The sequence below is a fragment of the Sus scrofa genome, chromosome 7 (assembly GCF_000003025.6).
Source record: "Sus scrofa isolate TJ Tabasco breed Duroc chromosome 7, Sscrofa11.1, whole genome shotgun sequence".
Lineage (NCBI taxonomy): Eukaryota > Metazoa > Chordata > Mammalia > Artiodactyla > Suidae > Sus > Sus scrofa.
Genome location: NC_010449.5, coordinates 72,807,269 through 72,830,231, shown reverse-complemented (window position 1 = coordinate 72,830,231; position 22,963 = coordinate 72,807,269). Strand labels below are relative to the sequence as shown.

At 31.4% G+C, this 22,963-nt stretch overlaps 1 protein-coding gene across 3 annotated transcripts in view; it reads right to left on the bottom strand.

The window, feature by feature from the left end:
- NOVA1 (NOVA alternative splicing regulator 1) overlaps nucleotides 1-22,963 on the bottom strand; it is a 156,120-nt gene that overhangs the window by 131,026 nt on the left and 2,131 nt on the right. For all 3 annotated transcript variants that reach the window (XM_021099190.1, XM_021099191.1, XM_021099192.1), the window contains exon 2: nucleotides 22,305-22,448. In XM_021099190.1, coding sequence (XP_020954849.1) covers nucleotides 22,305-22,448 — 144 coding nt within the window. The remainder of the gene's footprint in view (nucleotides 1-22,304; nucleotides 22,449-22,963) is intronic.

Sequence of the window (22,963 nt, the reverse complement as noted above, 5' to 3'; positions counted from 1 at the left end):
TGTAAATAAGGGTGATATGGGCTTTACTGTCATGGAGCTACTAGTCTACTGTGCTAGATGAGATCTGTAATTGGAATAAGCATGGGAAGTACAGAATGCTTCCCAAGCACAAAAGGGCACCTTAACCAGAATCAGGAAACACTCCCTAAGTGATGAGATATATAAGTTGAAACCTTAATGATATATAGGAATGGTGAGTGGATGTGTGTATGTATATTTGAGAAAGTTTAATAAAGAAAAACAACCAAATATCTCCAGAAAGAAGGGTAACAAGCCAAATTATATGAACTACATAAAGGCCTTGCTTAGTGGATTGAGGATCCGGCGTTTGCCGTGAACTGTGATGTAGGTCGCAGACGCGGCTGGGATCTGGCATTGCTGTGGCATAAGCTGGCAGCTGTAGCTCCACTTAGACACCTAGCCTGGGAACCTCCATGTGCCCAGGATGCAGCCCTAGAAAGCAAAAAATGAAAAAATAAAAATAAAAGAGTTCTGATCTGAGTATATAAACAGGAATGACTTAAATCAAGGTAATAATTCAGAGAGATCTGTAGGGACAAGGACATAACTACTCCTACACTTATGGAATGATTAAAAAAAGAAACTCAACAAAATGCTTGAGAAGGGACGTGAGAAGACAAGAAGAAACACAGAATCTTACAATGTCAAGAAAGCCAAAAAAAGCAAAGTGTTAAAAGAGAGTGGTTATCAATAAGGAATATTTCAGAAAAAGTAAAAGGGGGTGATGACTAGAAAACTGAAAATTTAGCTCAGTGAAGTTTAGGAACTAAGAGGATACCAATGAACTTTAAGAGAGTTGGAAACTTCAGGAGCAGTAGAATATTGAAAAAATAGAAGCTAAGATCACCCTTTCAAGAGGAGAGGGGGAGACTCCATAAGATAATTATCAGAATCAAAGAAGAGATTTAGTCTTTTGCAATCTAAATAAGAACTACATATTTTTCTAAGCCAAGGAGAAGGATCTACTGTAAAAACAAAAAGATCCAAAAAGAGTAAGTTAATAAAAATAAGAATCTAAAAAAGGTAAAAAGAAACAAGACAAATGATAGCCTCAAAAGAGGAAGAAAGAGTTCTCTCCCTAGAGATGTAGGCAAGGATTAAAGTTGAAATTACAGAAATATGAGAGAAGTTGATGGAGGTCCTTAAAGAGAATCTAACTGTGAAGCATGTTTATTTAGAGTGTGAAGGTACTGGGGTGAATTTCTAGGCTGAAAAGACAAAAAATGTTTGAAAAGTAGGCACAGGATAGAGAGCTCAATAGAGATTAAACAAAAGGATAATAAGAAGAGCTGCCTCAATGGGAAATGTATGTTGGACTGAGTAGTAGAATAAATTGGTCCTTTATGGAGTTCCCGACGTGGCTCAGCGGTTACCGAATCCGACTAGGAACCATGAGGTTGCGGGTTCGATCCCTGGCCTTGCTCAGTGGGTTAAGGATCCAGCATTGCCGCGAGCTGTGGTACAGGCTGCAGGCGCGGCTCGGATCCCACGTTGCTGTGGCTCTGGCGTAGATGGTCTGGCCTAGACGGTGGCTACGGCTCCAATTCAACCCCTAGCCTGGGAACCTCCATATGCCGTGAGAGCAGCCCAAGAAAATGGGAAAAAGACAATAAATAAATAAATAAATAAATAAATAAATAAATAAATAAATAAATAAAATCGGTCCTTTATCTAGGGATGCTAAGCAACGTTGGAGCAAAAGTACATTAAGTGCATGATAATAAAAGTATGAGGCTGAGCTATATCAGATCTTACATTTATATTTTAAATACTGACAATTCATGAAATCAAAGATAACACTTTTTTTTTTTTTTTTGTCTTTTTGCCATTTCTTAGGCTGCTCCCACAGCATATGAAGGTTCCCAGGCTAGGGGTCTAATCAGAGCCATAGCCACCGGCCTATGCCAGAGCTACAGCAAAGTGGGATCCGAGCCGCGTCTGCGACCTACACCACAGCTCACGCCAACGCCAGATCCTTAACCCACTGAGCAAGGCCAGGGACCGAACCCGCAACCTCATGGTTCTTAGTCAGATTCATTAACTGCTGAGCCATGACGGGAACTCCCAAAGAGAACACTTTTTAAAATATTTTTGAGAACAGAAATGGATATATTTTATTTTATTTTCTTATTTTTCTATTACAGCTGATTTACAGTGTTCTGTCAATTTTCTACTGCACAGCAAGGTGACCCAGTCACACATACATGTATACATTCTTTTTTCTCCCATTTTCATGCTCCATCACAAGTGACCAGACATAGTTTCCAGTGCTATACAGCAGGATTCCACTGTTTAAGAAATGGATACATTTTAAAATTGGAAAAAGTAAAATAGTAATAATAGTGTAACACATTCACTGCTACCCTGGAAATGTCATTCATTCTTAATTTAAAATCATTTAATTCTATTGGTTTCCATATGCATCCTTTACTTTAACAGGATCTTAATGGAAAACAAATCTCACAGCTAACAGTTTTGGGTTCCAACTTTATACAGAGCCACATAAATTAGTGGTCACTTAAATTAAAACTGAAAAATATCAACGGAAAGCACTTACTTCAAATTTTAAAACTAGTGCAAGCATAATGGCTTTTTATACTAAAAAATCTTAACTATACCATCAAATAACTTCTAAGTAAAATAATTCTCTGAAAACTATAAACACCCCTTACCATTTAGGAGTTTTGGTCATTCATGTAGGTTTGAATATATAGTTACTGGAGATTTAGAAACTCCTTTTAGAATATTGTGTATAGTCCAATTTAACATAAAGGAAAGTTCAAATTACTTGACATAGATTAAATGTCCACTATAATCTAGCTCATGCCTGACTCTCCAGCATTATCTATTTTATCATTAAGAAGAGGTTTGACCTTAAATATCTTTGTATCTTCTATACACATTAAAACACCCAGCATATAATCCACTGCTAGCTACATACATGAATAAATAAATAAATGTTAATGGAACTAGAGATCTTTATGTAACTTGGTTAACATTATATTTAAAGAAAAATACAAAAAATTATTCATCAGAAAGCATATTAAAATTCCAATTTGTATTTCTTACATATATATAACTTTCATTAAACATGATCAAGTCTATATTACTTGCTTATATATATTAACCTTAAAGCTATTTTCATGAATGAAAATTAAAAGCATGATTTGAGTTAGCTAAATCAAGCACATAATAACACTTTCAAAATAAAACATCAATAAAAAAACTTTTAAAACAAGTCAACATGGGAAAACTACTTTCATTTAAAGGAAGTTTTGGGAGTTCCCATGGTGGCACAGTGGTTAATGAATCCGACTAGGAACCATGAGGTTGTGGGTTCGATCCCCAGCCTTGTTCAGTGGGTTAAGTATCCGGTGGTGCCGTGAGCTGTGGTGTAGGTTGCAGACGCAGCTAGGTTCCCACGTTGCTGTGGCTGGCAGCTACAGCTCTGATTCGACCCCTAGACTGGGAACTTCCATATGCCGCGGGTACGGCCCTAGAAAAAGATAAAAAAAAAAAAAAAGGAAATTTTTATGTTATAATATGACATAGTAACGACCATGGGCTTTGGTGAGTCAGATAAATCTATAAAAAATTTGTCTCTATCAGCTGTGTGAAAATAGTATGATATAGATATTTCCAAAATAATATTTATGAATGATATGCAGACCTACATCTCACATAAATGACCATTAATACTATGGGATAATTTAAGAAACGTATATATAAATACTAAACACATCAAAATAAAATGTTTTAAGTCACAAACCTTAAGCCTTAACTTTGAGCCAGAAAATTTAACTAAAATTTTAAACTTTAAAATGAAACCAAATACATACCCACATGTTCTTATCCCTGTAATCCAGGAGCTACAACTACCACAGGTTTCCTTTTGACAGAACAGTAACTAAACAAATTTCCTCTACTGTATCATTTATATATTTGAAAGTGTAGAGACTTACTTGGTTTTACTCTAGCCGATTATTTCCAGAGATCTTTTACCAGTAAGACATAGCGATAAAATGTATGATTAGAAGTCAAAATTGTTATTACATAATTATTTGATTAAAAACATTATATTGGTTCCATAAAGTCAATTATTTTTTTGGCTTATATGAATAATACAATTTCCTTTAATAACTGAGTACAGAATGAAAAACATAAAATAGTAAAGCAAAAACTATTTAAAGAGAGAAATGAAATTCATCAACTAGAATAATTTTTCATGGACAATACAATGAGAAGACTCATAGTTGATAAACATAAAAGTATCTCAAAATATTCTATAGAAAAATATTTACCATTCAGATGATTTAGTTTTTTTCCAGGTGTGTAATTTCTTTAATGCCTAATCCTCAAAAAAGATGTAGTTATAGCACAAAAAAAAAAAAAAAGATGTAGTTGTGATTTAGCAAAATATCCCAAATGGTTCAGCGAACATATACATAAATATCATTCAAGTGTACATACCATCTAACATGGTTTACATTTTAAACTAATTGAATCCTCAAGGATCAATGGATTTCATTTTGATATAATCCAATGAACTGGTATTATTTACAATTTTCTTAATCCTATTGCTTCAATTTTTTCTTTAAAAATCAATTATTGGAATTCCCATTGTGGCTCAGCAGTAATGAACCTGAGTAGTATCCATGAGGATGTGGGTTCGATCCTTAACTCAGTGGGTTATGGATCTGGTATTGCTGTGGCTGTGGTGCAGGCTGGCAGCTACGGCTCTGATTCCACCCCTAGCCTGGGAACTTCCATATGCCATGGGTACAGCCCTAGAAAGACAAAAAAAAAAAAAAAAAAAAAAATCAATTCTTGCAGGCATGAAAATATTTATGATACCAAAACAAATATGCTGATATTGATACTACTCAGGTACAGACTGCTTCCTACAGACCTCCCTATAACATAAAATTAAACATGAATCTAGCTTTCCGGGTGTTTTATCTCTTTAAATTATAATTTGGGAGGCTCATTCTTGTCAAGCCAATAAGTAAGAGAGGGCTACTTGTTGCCACTTTCCAGAAAGAATTTTAACACACTGAATTCACACCCAACCATTAACTTCAGTTAATTCTTTACCCAACGAAGCAGAGCAGAATTCATGTTTGCAACATTTATTATTGTTTTTAATATTTGCTTTCAGTTTTCATTTAAGGCACATATCTTGAACATAATCAGAATCATGACTGTAAGAGAATAAAATCTGACTGAAAGAGAGAAGGTAAGGATGCTTCTAAAGTTTCTGGCCTTAGAAAACTGGGGATCAAGCTGCAATTAAGATGGAGAGGACTGTGGGAGAAATAGATTTGGAGGTTTGAGAGAAAGATCAGAATATTTAAAATCATATTTAATTCTAACATATAGAGATTAGACATTCAAGTCTAATGTCATATTAGACATTCAAGTGATATCAAGTGGGCAGCTGCATCATTAGTCTAGAGTCCAGGTGAAAGGTCCAGAATGGATATAAACATTTAGCAGTCATCAAAAAATAGACGGTTATTTTATAGAAGCCACGACAATGGATAAGATCAGCAAGGGAGCCATGACAATGGGTAAGATCAGCAAGGGAGTACACATGTATAGAAAAAAGGGGAGAGTGGTCCAAGGACTGAGCCCAGAGAAATGAGAAGAAACGAGCAAGAAAAACTCAAGGCTGCAATCAGTTAGGAAGAAGTATGCTGGATGCAAAAATGAAATGTTTCAAAGAGGAGGGAGTGATCACTGCATCAAATGCTGCTGATTATATATGAAGGACTGAGAACTCACCACTGAATGATCATTGTTAAAGTCACCAGTGACCCTGACAAGAACAGTTTAACTGGAAGGATGGGAATCAAATCCTAACTGAAATGGCTATAAAAGAAAAATGGGAAGAGAGGAACTAGAGACAGTACAAGTACAGATAGGTAATTTAAAGTATTTTACTGCTAATGGCATGGTAACTAGAACAGGCAGTAGGATAAACAGAACTTTTTTTTTTTTTTTTTTTTTTTTTTTGTCTTTTTTGTTATTTCTTGGGCTGCTCCCGCGGCATATGGAGGTTCCCAGGCTAGGGGTCGAATCAGAGCCGTAGCCACCAACCTACGCCAGAGCCACAGCAACTCTTGGGATCTGAGCCGCGTCTGCAACCTACACCACAGCTCACGGCAATGCCGGATCGTTAACCCACTGAGAAAGGGCAGGGACCGAACCCACAACCTCATGTTTCCTAGTCGGATTTGTTAACCACTGCGCCACGACGGGAACTCCCAGAATTTTTTTTTTTTTTTTTAACGTTGGGGGAAATAACAGTATGGAAATAACAGGTTAAAAAAAAAAATAGAATGGGGATATCGATAACCCAAGAAAGACAAGAAAGAATTTATAAAAGATGTCTGAGTATCTAAGAGGGAATGGGAGCTAGAATTAAAGTAGAGGATTGGCCTTTATTAGAGGCAGGAACAGTTTACTAGAATAGTAAGAGAGAATATAGACTGTATAGGTACGGATGTAGTTAGATCACTAGATCTAGTAGTGAAAACTTAGAGAAATTTCTTTTAATTACTTTTCCCCCTCAGTGAAATGGGACATAAAATCATAAATCGGGATGACAGAGGATGTTTTGTAACTGATACTTAAATTTATCATATAGCCTGCTGCCTTAGTTTCAAAGAAGAGTGAAAATGTTACAAATGAGAAGGAAGCTGGGGTTATTTTCAGCTTTCACAGCCTATTTCAAATTGCTCTGTTCCCCAAAATCATATCCTAATATAAACAAGGATAAGCCTTGGTCATCTCTACCATAGACTGATACGCATTCCTCTTTCATAAACTGCCAAGTGTCAATACTACTCTCATTTAATCAGACTTCATCATTCCTACAGATTCTAAGTATCTAAAATAAGTCCACTGCTCTAAAGATTAGGTCCATGATATTTCATCATTCTGGAATTAAATTACCTTTAGCAAAGCTTCTTATTTATTTTTTCCTACAGCATTGAGTATTTTTATATATTCAAAGGTGTAATATTCTAAACATACAAAATTGATTTTACTCAATATGGTAACAGATATTCACTAATATTTTATATTTTCTGCAAAGCAACTCCCAAGTAAGTATGATCTTAATTACATTTATTGCCCTCAAGAGAACATTCACCCAAAATAAGATAATAAAAACTTGTTTTTGCTATGGTATTACATAAATCTCAAATATTTAAGATGTAAATAACATTTACTTCTTTTTTCGGCCACTCCCACAGCACACAGCAGTTACAGGCCAGCAATCAAATCTATGCCAAGCAGTGACCCAAGGCACAGCAGTGGCAACACCAGGTCCTATAACTACGAGCCCATAAGAGAAAACCCAATATTTACTTTAATATGTAAGGAATTAGAATATAGCATTGTTTTATATTGATCATAATAAAATATCATAAAAAATAATTTTACCAAAATAGCAATCAAGAATTTTTGTGATGATTCTTGAAAGGTATGAATACTTATTAAGGAATGTAAAGCAATAAACCATGACCCCTAACAGATACACTCAGTAAAACCACATCACCAAATTTTCTTGTAATTGCATGAATTAAAAGTGTTTAAGGCCTTCACAGAAGCAGTTAAAAAATTTTAAGTGGAAAAACAAGTCTTGTGATTATCACCTATATTATTAAATATCTAACTTTATCATTCAGTACACTATGACTCCTTTTGACTAGCAGGAGAAGAATTTTCAGAAGCCTTTGTATCTCGAAAAGTATCATGAAGGCAAGTATTAAATATTCTATATGCCGCCTGATTTATTCTTATTAATGCACTGATCAATATTTTTAATGTTTCGTATTTGTATATACAAGATTGAAGAAAGGACAGATTAATGAATTATGTTAATTATGTTAATTTTCAAGTCTTAATACAAATAATACAAATAACCCATATGCTTTATCCGATATTTAATATGTTCCAATATTATAAATTCATGTCCCTAGCTTTCAACTCAGTTATACGGATAAAAAAACAAACCTCTTCATACATTCAGGAGGATCACAGAACATAGTTTTAGACTATGCACACAAAAATATCCACATAGCTAAGATTGGAAGGACACCTTAGAACATCCATATATCCATGAACCAAGAGGCTGATTTGCTGAAAAATCACTCCTATATGCAACAACAAATATTACCTGTAATTACCTACTAAAAATATGAACTTACATAAAAAGGCATTTATAAACTCTGAAAGAATACACACCATAATTATCCCAAAGGGAAAGGAGAGGCTAACTGTAACATTCTCTGTATTGCCTGCATTTTTGTAATAATCAGTTTTTATGAGAAAAAATAATTTTGAAAAATATTCTTATAGTAATGTTTCCTTTTTTATAGCCCCCACTAATGTAATCTATTTTACATTAAAATCTCTGCTGTAAATTTAGTACTATTAAATGTAACAAAACACGGGAATAAGAAGGAGATGAAAAAAGATAAGTCAAAACATTTATTGTCGGGTATTCTGTGACATGTTTTTATCTTTTTTTTTGTGATATCTAGATCAACAACTTATAACTATGAAGTACTAATCACACAAATAAGAAATCAGAGGTCCAAGAAGAGAAAATGATTTGACCAAATACATACACAGCTACTTAAGTGGCAGAGCTCCAATTCAAATTCCACTCTACCTGACACCACACGTTTTCTTGGAGTCTTATATTCCACTTCACATCCCCAGAAGACATTAAAAAGTGCTGAAATTATCTGATAATTTCTTAATAAACTTCACTGTGATAAGGTATATTATCTTCATAAAAATATTGACTATAGTAAGTACCATCACAGTGATATGAATACACCTTACTAACCTTAACAAATCTCTAGAGCAGTGATAATATTTGATTTAAAAAGTGAAAGACAAATCTTACAATGCTAAATGAAGAATTTGATGATTTTATGTAAATAGTCCCATAGATAAGGCAAAATTTCAACCTCTCTTAATGTCTTAACAGTAATATGAAGATAGGAAATACATAGACAATACCAAAATTCTATTTTTAAAGAGGTCTGGTCAGTACAGAAAACTTGTTTTGATATTTCCATTCACTGAAGTACACAGTTTTGCTTTCATTGGCAAAAATGAAACTGTGGGATTTCCATATGAATAGGAAAAATTACTAACCCATCAAAAATAGCTAATTATTTTCCCAGTAATGGACTAAACATGGCAGCTAGGTGAATCTTACCTAAATTGTGAATACTGTATTTTTGGAGGCAAATTTATAAGCAGTCTCAAGCAATGAGCTACAGAATAACAGTAAACAGGTTCATCATTAACTTGCTATGTCACAAATCATTTTAACTTTCAATGTCTTATTTTCCTCACCTGTAAAACAGATATAAAAATTCTAGCTTATACTGATATTTTAAGTGTAGAGATGTAAGATTTAATTAAGGTACAATTAATAAACTACTTTTAAGTACTGCTAACTTTTATTAAGTTTTAGTTATCTAGTTTTACATTTTTAAAAACAAGACTATCACCTTTCCCATTAATGGTGACAAAGATAGTTTAAATAGGCCTGTAAAGAAATTCAGAGCGTGGTTCTTTAAAAGATACTGAATTTAGCTGACTATTACTTGAAACATTTCTTATACCCAAAATTTCTTCAAAATTTTCCTCAAACAGAATTGTATTTCTCCTGCGTATTTTAAGTAGTCAAATAATGTACATTGTCCTTACCTGTATTATTGATCCCTTTCATTTACCTAAATTATCTCCTTCACATTGAAGTTTCTACTTACATGTAATCTGCTGAATTATTTGAAGGGCTTTCAGAAAAAATTTTTGTAATACAATTTCAAAGTTGAGTATTTTATCATAAGGGGGTAATATTTTCCTGCAATTTGCTTTAAATGGTTTTATAAATAGCATATAGACATAGAACCTCAAGGCTTTTCCTAACATATACACACTTTCTAAAAATAAAAAACCATTTTCAATTCTATTTATTTTACTAAACCATTTGTTTATACCGAATACACTAGCACTATTAGTCAACAAAAATACAACATATATGATTATTATGTACATCATAATCATCTGTCAAACTATATACTACTAATTTTTAAAGTCTCATTAATTTTCACAAAATTTAGAGAGTAAGTTAGTTACTAAGAGAGATTCCAGGCAGATAATTTTAATGGCAAAAAGATTTTTTCAAGGGCTGAAAACAAGGATTTACAAAGTAAAGGGTCTGTCAGCATTCTAAGTTCCCTAGCAAGTTGACTATAAAAGTAGCAGCTTTTTACTGTAAAATTACTAATCTTAGTAATACACAACATTAAACATGTCATTGAGATATATGCCAACCTAAACTGCCACATATGGCATATCTAGCTTATTATCACAGTTTGTGTTTTCACATGTAGAGTCATTCTAGTTTTTAAATATGATGTCAAATACCAGTATAGCTAAAATGTGAGCTTTAGCTTTGAGGAACACACCTTTCCTTAAACAGCACAGGTACATACTTTAGAAGAATCAACATCAAATACTACTTTAAAGAAAACGTGGCTAAAATTTTTCAGTTGAGAAAATACACGTAAATGTAAAATAGAATATCATTTTAAAGGTAGAATCTGTAAAAGACGTTAATAAATTTAAATAAAAGACACTTTGAAACAAGTCGCAAACTTAGTTTCTTCACAAATTTTCTCATAACTGTATTGGTTCTGTAATGTATGCAGTCCTTTTATCTAACTTATTCTGTTAAGAAGTCATGTTACTATACCATGATATGCATATCGATTTTAAGGCAATTAGGCTTCCTTTTATATACAACTGGTGTTATTGAATTATGAACAGCACTTAAATAAAGATTATACAATGAATATTTTTATTTCAAATCCCCATCTGGTGCTTAATGTCACTTCAGCTGTTCAATTTTTGAATGTTTCTCTACACAACTAGCCAATAATTTCACAAATCAGTATAAATGCTAGATAGATTTTTTAATCTAATTTTCTAAATGGAAAAACAGTGACATATTTTTCACAGTCACTTTTTTAAATTCATCTGGATTTGATAGATTATCAATTAAGACTAATTCTTATATGAAATAAATATCAGTGATGGAGAATTCTGCTAAATCTCAACAATCAATTGAAATTCCAAATAAAATAATTACACAACAGAGAATCCACTAACATGAATAATGTTTCAATTTTCATTGATATAACACACACCAATGTCTCTCACATCAAAACTTTAGTGTCTGAACATCACCAAAAACTTAAAATTCACATATTAAAAATGTATATGCTGTGCAAATCATTAATTTTCTCAAATTTAAAATGAATGTATCTATTCATATACCAAGAGAACTAGATACTAGGCCTATATATTCATATAATTTAAGAAATGAGAAAATTTTATCAAATATATGAATCTAAACAGTTATTCATTAAAGTCACTAACTTTATTTTTGTGTTTGTTTGCTTTTTTTTTTCAGTGACTATCTTTAAAGGCACTTGTGTAATCAACAGGTTGAAAATGTCAACATATGTCGAAAGCAGATTTCTATCTCCAGAGCTTTCCTTCACTGACATTCGTCAATCACTAGGTCCTACACTTTTTTTCTTCTAACCTTTGGCACATAGTTGCTTAATAAAAGATAGCTTTCAGATTTATTAGCATTTCTTTTCTGTCTTGGTTACCTCCCCTTTCCCTTAGTCTTTTGCTCTCTTTCTAAACAAATTAGTCTTCCCTTTAAGTCTACTTATATAGCCAAAGGAGAAAGCCAGACTTCTGAATTTACCACTCAACTCTGCTTTTAGGTAACTCGGACAATCCTTCCTCTAAAGTACAAATATCACCATTTACATTTATATAAATACACATATTTTAATTACAGTATCACTGTCATTCATTTACAGACATAATAGATGCATTTTTCCTTAAAAATAGTTATTGCCAATAAATATCTTCAAAATGAATATTTTTCAATCAAACTTATTTCTTTTACATCTGCAATACATTTTCCCTTATCTGTACAGATATTGATAGTATCTCCCTACTCCTACCCTTTCCCTACAGCAATTCCTCTTTTTATCCCAGTAGTACCAAACTACTTTACACCCTTGAATATACCAGGAATTTTTTTACATCTTTAAGGCTATATACATCGTCTCTGCTTCAAATGACCTTCCACTCTTGTCCACCAAGAAAATTAAAATTCAACACTCAAAACTCTGCTAGTGCCTCTTTGAAGTCTTCTTTGAGGTATACCCACTTCTCTCAAGATCTAGCCACTGACAGAAGCAGTTTCAACTTCTAGATGTAATTCTATCATTATAGAGTTATTAAGCTTTAATATAACCAGGTATTTATCTTTGTTATTTCTTATTGTTCTCTTGCTTGAGAGTAAGATCTTCAGAGAATGGTATTAGTTCTAACTCCAAAGGGAACAGATAAATGTCCATCAAAATGTTAAAAATCTGGCTATGGTGGCAAGGAAGGGCAGCCAAGTCAAGAAATATTTAAAGTAATTTTAACTCATTATTCTTCATCAGCTTTTGAAAAAATAAACTGAATTCATAAAAATGTATGGGACCAATCATGAAACTAAATATATTTATCTTATATTTAACCTTAGATGTTTCATTGGTTTATTGCAGCAAAAAAAATCAATGCGTTACTATGAGAAAAATAGTATTTCACGCATTTGTCTAAATTCTGTTTAAAAATATTTAAAAGACTTTAAAGAAGACCGAATTCAATAATTTTCCTAAAATTTTAATTTCAAATAAAGTATTCAAGTTAGTCAACCTCTAAGCATATGAATTACACTCTACTACATAGTTGATGTACTTTTTCCTTAGTAAACAAGAGAAATTAATAAACCATCTTCTAAAAGTCATAATATATTTATACATGTTAACTTACTATAGGTGAAGAAAAATACATTAAAATATATTAAAGGTAAAACATTCGCTAATCATATTTTTGATAATGTAACCTTACTTCAGTAATCTTTCATTTTCAATATATCTCATGAAAAGTCTTCAGCAGACTGTTCCCTACTGAACATGTAGCCATGGGGCAATAAGTAAACTATAATGCGATATAACTATAAAGTCTCGTAATAATGATACTTTTTATTACTTTATTAGTAAATAAACATTAATTAAGCTAACATTTAAGACAGAGTATTTTAAAAGTGATCTCCATCTGGGAGATGATGGCTTTGAAGTACTCTCCATAATACTGGCTTTCAATTTTCTTCACACAGGCAAACATGCTAAATAGAAAGCAAAACTACTCTTTGTTAAAACCCATATCTGTCTTAACACTTCTGTGATTATTCCCTGTTTGAGTTTTGAATTCATTAGTTTACTTATCCTAAATACAGATTTTAGACACACACACACATCCCAAAGTAAACCAGAAATATAATAAAAAACTAAAGATTAATTGCCTTCTATAACCATTGTATTGATATTACCCCCACTAAAGTAAACCAGAAATATAATTAAAAACTAAACATTGCCTTCTACATCCATTACATTCATAGATGAAGCCTCAGACTGGTCAGTCATTCAATCACACATTCATTCATTTAAATATCAAATGGAATGATGTTTAAAACACTGGGCTGGCTATATATTGAACATACAGCAGGCAAGAAGGATGACATAAATTACTTCATACCAATGGAGCTTAATTCTATTATTCAATTGATGTAAGTAAAGACTATGACACAAGATTTTCTGTTTTAATTTAAAGCCATGAAGGAAAAACAACTTCAAACTCAAGTTAAGTACTTTTACAATTATGTTAGAAAGTAGTCCTTAAGCCTATAACGCAATGCAAAGAACATTAGAATTCTAATTAACTGAGAAGTGGACCAATTTAATGAAATGGATAGGAAAAAAAGAGAAAATAATGTTTTTAGATTAATAATTATTATATTATGTATCTTCATTTTTACTTAGATTGCCTTACAATTAGCTTCATGCTTATTTCTTAATTATAATATTTTGTCCTTTTAAAACCAACTGTCATGAATACCTAGCCAAACATGAAATTCTTAAGGAAATTTTTGTAAGTCATAAAAATATAAAAAAATGTATATATATCCCTGAAAACAGAATTTGACTTAGAAAGTCTACATATTTTTAGCAAGGTCATTGCTCCATTGAACCAAAAATGAAGAAATTTTTAAAATGAGCCAAAAAAAAGGAAGGAAGAAAAAAAAGAGAAAAAGAAGAAAAAATATATACTTTGCAAATGTAGGAAAGTAACAAAGCTCTAGAAACCAAATCACTCTGAAAACACTGCCATTTTCAAATAGTACAATTACAATAAATCAGAAAATGACCAGGCTATATTCCTGGCATTATAATCTATCATTAGAGAGAAGTGAACACTTATTTCCTCAGGGTCATATTCAAAAAAGAAAAAAAAAGGATAAAGAAAAATAAAAAGAGAGTGAAGTACCTACTAAAATTGTACCACAGATTCAGAAAACATATTTTAAAAGTTGCATGACAATTATTGGCATGTTATTCTTGGTATCTTTGTTTTCTCTACTGTTAGGTGGAGATTCTGGAAGAGATCATACCTAAGCTTCACTTCTTTTATCTAGTTCCACAATTACAAGATTTTTCCAATCCCTTTAAGTAAAATGAAAAAAAAAAGCCTCTTCAATATTTCTAAGTGTTCTCACTAAGTCACTGACAGAGATGCCACGTCATGTAATGTAAAACATTTTTTAAAACAAAACTTAAAGATGCAATAACAAAGCCTAACACTTTAGGGTAAAACACAGCCATATTTCTTTACCAAAAAAAAAAAAAATGCTTTGTAATAATTTTATATCATGATGACTATTCGACATCTGGCCTACAGGAAGCATCTGGTAAATACATATAATAATTAAAGAAAAACTTCCAGACAGATTTCATACTTAAGGATAAAAATAGGACTCTGGTTTTTTTTAAAAAAAAGACTTTTGTGACTTAAAAAATTAGTCTTAAAAAAACTCTTCAAAACTTCAAAAGGTACACTGTTTCTCAAGAAAAGTAAGAAACACTATAGCCTAAAACTTTAAAATTACTGAGTTCAGAATAAAATTCATTGGACATTATCAATATGCTGAACATCAGTAAGACATAAAACAGGTCTTGAAATAAAAAAAACTTTAATTTTAAATATCAATTACTACATGAGTGTAAGGACGGTAAAAAAAATGTATTATTTTCCACACCAAATAATCTTACCTGAATCATTTTGTTGTTAAAAAACTCAAGATACTGATTTCATTTTTCATCTGGTCCTGTCAACGATGCTATGACAGGTCCTGCAGGAAGCAGCAAAAGATCAATGATGGAGTGCAGATATTCAGTGTTTTCATGATCAAGTTTGTTATGGAAAAGGATATCCATATAGTGGTTTGAAGCTTAGCAAATGTTGAAAATATCTCAAAAAGTTTGTCAGTGTATTTTTTTCAGTGCTGTAGTCTTTAAAATGTTTATTTTTATTTAGTACTTCTTTAACAAAACTTTCTAAATGTGAAATTTTAAAGAATATTTTATATTAATGAGAATTAATAGGAAAACAACATTCCATGATGTCAAAAATGAAAAATCGTGATTGAAAAATGAAATATGTTTAAAAGTGAGGGAATGATTCTCTCTACTTCAAGAGATGATTATTTTAATCTTATTTCCCACAGTTACCATAATTACCAATAAATTACCAATTATTCATAACCTAATTAAGATAACATTTAAAACCTTTTTCTTACAAACTTCAGAATCAAGTAGTTATTGGCAACTCTGGTAAAAATTTCTTAAAGAAAAGTATATAGGATAAAAAACTTGCAAACTCCAAAACTTAATTACTTTGGGGTAACTGACAAGTTATATTCAATGGTACCAAAAAATTCAATTTAGTAAAATTAATAAAAAGTCACAATGATAAAACTGCTTCATTAAGACTCCAAATGATATTTTTAAAATTCTGAAAATCTTTTGAAATAGTATAGCACTTTGCTGGATTTAAAGACATTTTTACCGTAAGAACTATTTTTCATTCAAAGGCAAACTAATAAACAGGACTATGATAAGATATCTACATTAAATGGGAATACTATTAGAACATATGAGAAACTTCTATATGTGTCATGGAAGTATACTGTAAGTCAGTGAAATAGAAATGAAATTTAAAACAAAAGAAATAAATGACAGACTAATTATTTGTTTTTATTTAATCAAAATTTAATTTACTTGTTATAAATTATGGTAAAGAACCATTTCAACAGCACTCCTATATTAAGCTGAAACATCCTAAAAATATTTTTAACATGCTATGTCTGTCTTATTTGTTGGAATACTTCTAGACATTCAGCAAAGTTTGCCTGTCAAAGTCCCTAACATGTGAAAAAGATACAACTTAATTTTACAGATTATTTCTCCTATAAAGTAATAAATAAATGTTAATCTAAGACAATAATTTTTTAAAAACTACAATGTAGTTTCATTTATTTCTACTCACTCATGATTTGAAAATGTACTTGTGGAATAACGAACTTTAAATACTTCTTACTTAAGATTATTTTTTTTTCTTTCTATACCTAAAGCCCCCATCTCCTTTCTATGTGGATTATATCAGATTCATAGAAATCATTTTAGTTTCAAATATTTCCATATAAAAAATGGACAAATCAATGCCATATCTTTAAAGAATAGAAAATGGGAATTTCACCAACCCAAATATCAGGAAGTACTGAAAAGCACTGCTTCATTTCTTGCGTGTTGCCTTTTATACCATGACACTTCAGTCTCTGAGGGTCAGGTAATTAAGCTCCAAAGCAGCTGCAGTGCAATGTGAGACACACACTGTTGCGGTTCCCACCAGTCCAGTCCAATTACCTGTAGTATTCCAGCACTGGACAAGTGACAACCAACCTCTTCTCTCTAGTCACTTGCTCCCACTGGTCTACTGATAGATGTTAGAACAAACTAACCTCTTTTTGGAAAAGACTGCAAAGCTGAATGCACCTGCTGCAGGCTGCAATGATGAGTCCCAGAGAGATGTTTGTCAGTCAGATCTCTGCAGATGTTGTTTAACTTTATGCTAGAGCTGCATCCAAAGATGGAAATGAGATGGCAATCAAGCACAAATCTCCCACCCTCATCCCCCTAGTATTATTCTGAAAAGCTGCACTTGCTCATAAAAGTTATCCTTTAAAACAAAGCTCCACTAAAACTGGAAACAATTAAGACTAAACTCTGTGGTAAAAAAATTATTAACTAGGTGCTGAATTTCAGTTACCAAGTGACATAGCCTTGTTCGATAAATATTTGTGACAGGTAAGAGCAAAAATTAATTCTCTTAAGCCAGAACAAAAAAAGAACAGAACTATATAAAAAGACATGTTTCTGACTGGTGGTTTGTTGCTCGGTTTTCAGTGATACCACATACTGCTCAGAGTTCCCAAGACACAGATCATTTTTCCTCTTTGTATATTATACAAAACATCTTTTTTACATAAATATTGAACTACTTCACCAATTGTATTCCCTATTTTAAAACTATTCCTAAAATCCTTTGGGGGTGATATTCGCAAGGCAGTGTTGTTATACGTACTATCTTACCCTGTAATGTTCACAAATTTTAAATGAGCTATTTTTCCCAAATCCAGAAGGCTGCAAATAGAAAAATTTCATTGTGCTATATAATTCATGACAACACCAACACTGTAAATTAATGATGTTCCATAACTTACTAAATCGATAATAGAAGATATTACATCAAGATGAAATAAAAAATCAAATGAAATGAATAGCTACACTTTTTAACTCTAACTTACTCTAAAAATCTCATACCATAAAACATTTATTTTCTGAGCAAGTATAAAGATTTTATCTTTTGTAAACTACAATTTTAACATACATGTGCTAGGCCAATAACATTCTTTCACATGTTCAGATTTCACACTGTTTAAATTGAGAAATAAAGTATTAAAAATATGTAGCAAATTTTCAGGCAGATATCAAGGTGTAAGTGAAAGTTTATTATGGTTCTTCCTACAATTGAGGATATGTAGAGAAAAAAATATAAAATAACAACAGTAGTATGACAAATATAAATATCACAACTTTAATATTTAAAGAAAAACACATATGTGTGAGCAACTCTCCGACAATACTAAAACCAAAGGTATAACACAGTATGATAAACATGCTATTAAATTTAACAATATTAGAAATTACACTTTATTTTCCATTTGTTATAATTTTATTTACCTACCAATTTCACCTTAAAATATATACCAGTAATTTCTAAGATGCTTTGCATTTTAGATCAAAGCAAAGAGTATAGACTGCAACTTTTAGAAGCTATAACAAAAGTAATCACACTGTACTATCAATACGATAATAATCTTGCTTCCACAACATAAACAAATAAGTAATTTATTTTAAACTTCATCAACTCTTCTGATTTTCAAAAGAATCATCATTCTTGTACAATCCCAATCCTAAAGGTTAAATTGGCCACTGAATATTCCCCATGTCAAAACCAGCGCAGTGTGGGGTATTCTCCCTTCACTAAAAGAAAATTTAACTTACATTCTGCTTTTTCATTATTTTTAAAGATTTCACATATAAATTAAACGGTTTGTGATTTTTTTAAAAAACCTCATCTAATTTGGACAGTGATAAAATTCAGATGCAATAAATCAAGGAATAATGAGTTTAAATTTTAACTTCAGGACCAAAAAAGGAAATAATTTACACTAAATATGATCCAGTTTTACAGCCACAAATACGAAAACAGTTTAAAATAACACACAAATATATGCCAAGATTATAGTGAAGAATTCCTATTTGATATAATGAATATTTCCAGTATCATATAGTGGAATAAATAGGTACACTCTGAAGTGTTCTAAAATCTAAGGCATAAGAAAATATTTATTTTATATATTCTTTACTATTCCCAATGAATAATGTATTTGATAATTTTTTCCACATACCTGAACTATTCATTAATTAATTTTAACAGGTAAAATAAATCCATGTATTAACAAAAGCTAAAAGACATCTTCAGGTGCCAAATAAAGGAATAAAATGATACTATCCCACTGTCATCCTGAAAATGCATACAGTAATATATTTCCCAAAATGAGAAAGCTGTTTTTCGCTACAAGACAACAACTTTTGGCAACCTAATTGTAAAAAGGCTATATACACTAATAATATTAAGTTGCTCTAATTAAGTAAGAATAAAAGGTATATTCATAAACCACAGGGAATAAGTTAGTATTTTGTAAGGTTTCAATTTTCAGTAATAGATAAATGAGTTACACATCATAGCAAAAAGTAAAATGAACCTACCTGTAGATCTTTTTTTCTGACTATAGTAATTGAAAAAGGCTCTTTACAATCCTTACCTTACTATTTCCCCAAATTATTTTATTTAATATATGACATGCTAAAATGTACAATGCAATATTCAGTTCTACAAATTCTAAATCATATAAATTAATACGCAAAAAAATGTTTTCTTCTTTTCAACCATAAATATTCAAAAACTACTCAGAAAAGCAAGGTTGCTTAAGATATTTTAAATATTCAAACTGAACAAAAAAGGAAAACAGTATGGTAAATATGAGATTATATTGGCTATAAAAAAAACAATGCACATATTATTTGAGTTGAAACTTATTAAAGTGTGCCTGTACTCTGCATTATATATCCTGAAGAAAGTTTTTCTCAAATACACGAGTATTTTAAATAAACCTTCCAAAAACAAGTATATTCTGTTTCAAAATTTAGGTAATCCGAGAAAATCCATTAAATTACAACTAAAGTTCACTTTTCCCCAAATACTGTCTTACAAATAAGAAACAAACAAAAAAAATGCTTCATGAAATAAACATCGGGCATACTCATTCTAGTGGAATATAAGAGTCATAATTACATACATGAACACAAAATAGGGTTTCTGAATTATGTCATAATCCTATAAGAAAAACCTTATAACTAGATAATGTAAATCACAGTTTTTTAATTCAGTTCATTTGAGATGAGCAAGCTAAGTATCCATTAAGTACATTTGAGTAAGAGAAGTTCAAAGTAGCTCAGAGGCTATTACAGTGAGGAATACCAGGACCTTAAATACTTCCACAGGCCTATGGTCAAGTATGAATAGAAAGACTTAAAGTCTATCAGAAGAACAGAGACGTATTCTGTCTGAACAGGTAATAACATAGTTAAAACAGTATTTGAATATGAAGTATTCAGAATTATCAAAGCTTCTTATAAATTACAGGGCTTTATTTTATCCTTAAAACTGACACCATAGTGTATGATTGGTTTCCACCTGTTAGAGGCAGAGTATAAGACTTCTTTTATCCAGACATTTCAACTCACATTTGATCAGGTTACGTCACTACACATACAAAATTTTATTCAACGCATTCCAGTTTTCCATTTTTTCCAACAGATATTCTTGCTCTATATGAATAACATGCCTCAGAACTATAAATAAAATAAGCAATTTCAATGTAATAAGAAATGCACAATTAAGTGCACTAAAAACAAAAGATCTAATTCTAGTTGTATCCTTTCCAACCCTCTGAAAACAAACTATATTCAAATGAAAAAGCATTTAATTTACTATTTGGAATATCCTTGATAAACACCAATTTTGTGTAACATCCCTGCACATCTGATACTATCTCATGTATAATGCAAAAAAGCAATTTCATTTTCAACTATTGACAGCGAATTTAATTTACCTTTGAAGCTCTTTTCCTAGAATTATAATGTTATTAATTCTGCAATCAAGCTCTTTTGAATGCTTTTATTTATACTAAGGATTTTCAAATTTCACATTGATTTTTTTCATCATAACATACCTTTAAAACATACAAATGTGAATATGTTAGCAAACTTTCTTAACGCATAAGGAAAGTTTCAGAGACAAGGAAAGCCATCTACCAAACTACACTCACAGGAAACAAACTTTCGAAGGACATCATATCTAATAGATTCCATCTTAGTTGAATAAATTTAATGTTTACCAAATACACACTTAATTATATAAGTAAATGATAGTTCCAACCATTCTAAAACCTTCTCATGTAGTATAATGGTCCATTTTCTACCGCCAAGCAATTGGCTATGAAAAAGAAATCCTCCAAATGTTTTTGCTTACATTCATGCCAGATGTCTTTGCTGTACTAAAGAACTCTTACTGAATTAGATCATTGAAAGCAAATCAGCTTTTCTTTTCTTCCAAGAAAAAAGGAAGCAGTATCAGTCCCCTCAGCACTGAATAAATATTTTTTTTATGCCAATAAAGATGAAATAACCAAAAAAATGGCAGAAGCTACATCTAGGTAAAAGCAAACCAATTAATGTTTTACTAGGATGTATACTATTCAATTAAGAGATTTTAAAAGTAAGCTTAAAATCCATATATTAAGTAGCAAAATGATTTTTTAAAAGAGAAAGAAAAATAGGCACAATTATAGAGCACTTGAAATTTTAAAAGCATACTGAAAAGTACAGAAAAAAATTATACCACCTAGGAAACTTGCCATATTCCAGTGGGCTACATTACCTATAGCACCGTACAAACTGTTAACATATTTTGATCAAATACAGCTCTTAAGCAACACAAATTCTGAAGCATTATTTTACTTCTTACATAATAATATATTTCCTTGTCAGAATTACATTAAAAACACAATATTTTAAAAATCTGAAGAGGCAGCAGTTGTCCTCTTTACTTCACTCCAGGGCCAACAAACAAAGCAATGAAGCAGAAAGAGGTACATAATGGATTTAGAAGTAAATGGTCCATTCTTTAAGAAGCCTTTCTACCCCCTCTTCTGAATTCACTCTAGACTAATTGTCATTACAATTATGTCTGAAAACTTCAGAAGAACCCTATCTCCTGATGCCAGCTGTCCAGGTTTCTATCTTTAAATTTTAGAGTTTTTTTCCTAATTACAAAGAAGTATTTAGAAATATCAAAAGATTCATCTCAAAATTGGCCTAAATTATAAACACAGTATATTGATTATAGAAACAAGACATAATCAAGAGTGAAAACACTCTTAAAAATTTTCCACAAATACTCTAATACATCAAATATATAAATTATGTCTACACTATTAAGAATTCTTTCAACACAGCACACAACACAGGTAGATCTTTTCTTTCCTTCCTTGGGGATTTATCAAACAATCTCTTCATCATTGCACCTACCTGGGTAAAAATCTTTGGACTTAGACAGCTTGATGGTGGCTCCAGTTTCTTTTTGCAACTGAACAATTGTCTGTCCTCCCTTCCCAATTATGGATCCAGCAGCATAACTAGGTATGAGAACCTTTAGAAAATACTGGCCGTCTTCTGAAAAATGCAAAGAAATATACTGCGTTAATAAGATAACTTAAAACTTTGTATTCCCCCTACCCTCAAGAAAGAAAAACATCAATTAATTGGGCATACAGCTGTAGGAAATACGGGTTTTCTGGTTTTTGTTTTTTAAGAACAAAAGTGAGCCAATTACATTGAAAAATAAATATGTACGAAATGTTTCCCATTTTGTAGGATTTATACTTTCAAACTTGGAATCAAAAGCTAAACATGTTCTATTATTTTGCAGCACTGTAGAAACTGATGACTAAATTCCAGTTGTTATTCCAAACATGGAAGTCTTCCAATTCTATCTGTGGTTACTATGGTAAAACAAAATGAAATGACCATTTAACAAAAACTTCAGCGATTTATACCATGACAAACCTTCACTTAACATGTTGCAAAATGAATAAAGGACCGTAAATAGTGATGAGCTATATTCGTTTGACATCTGCAAACACACGGGGATTACAATTAGCCACTGCCTATATCCTACTTAAAGTATG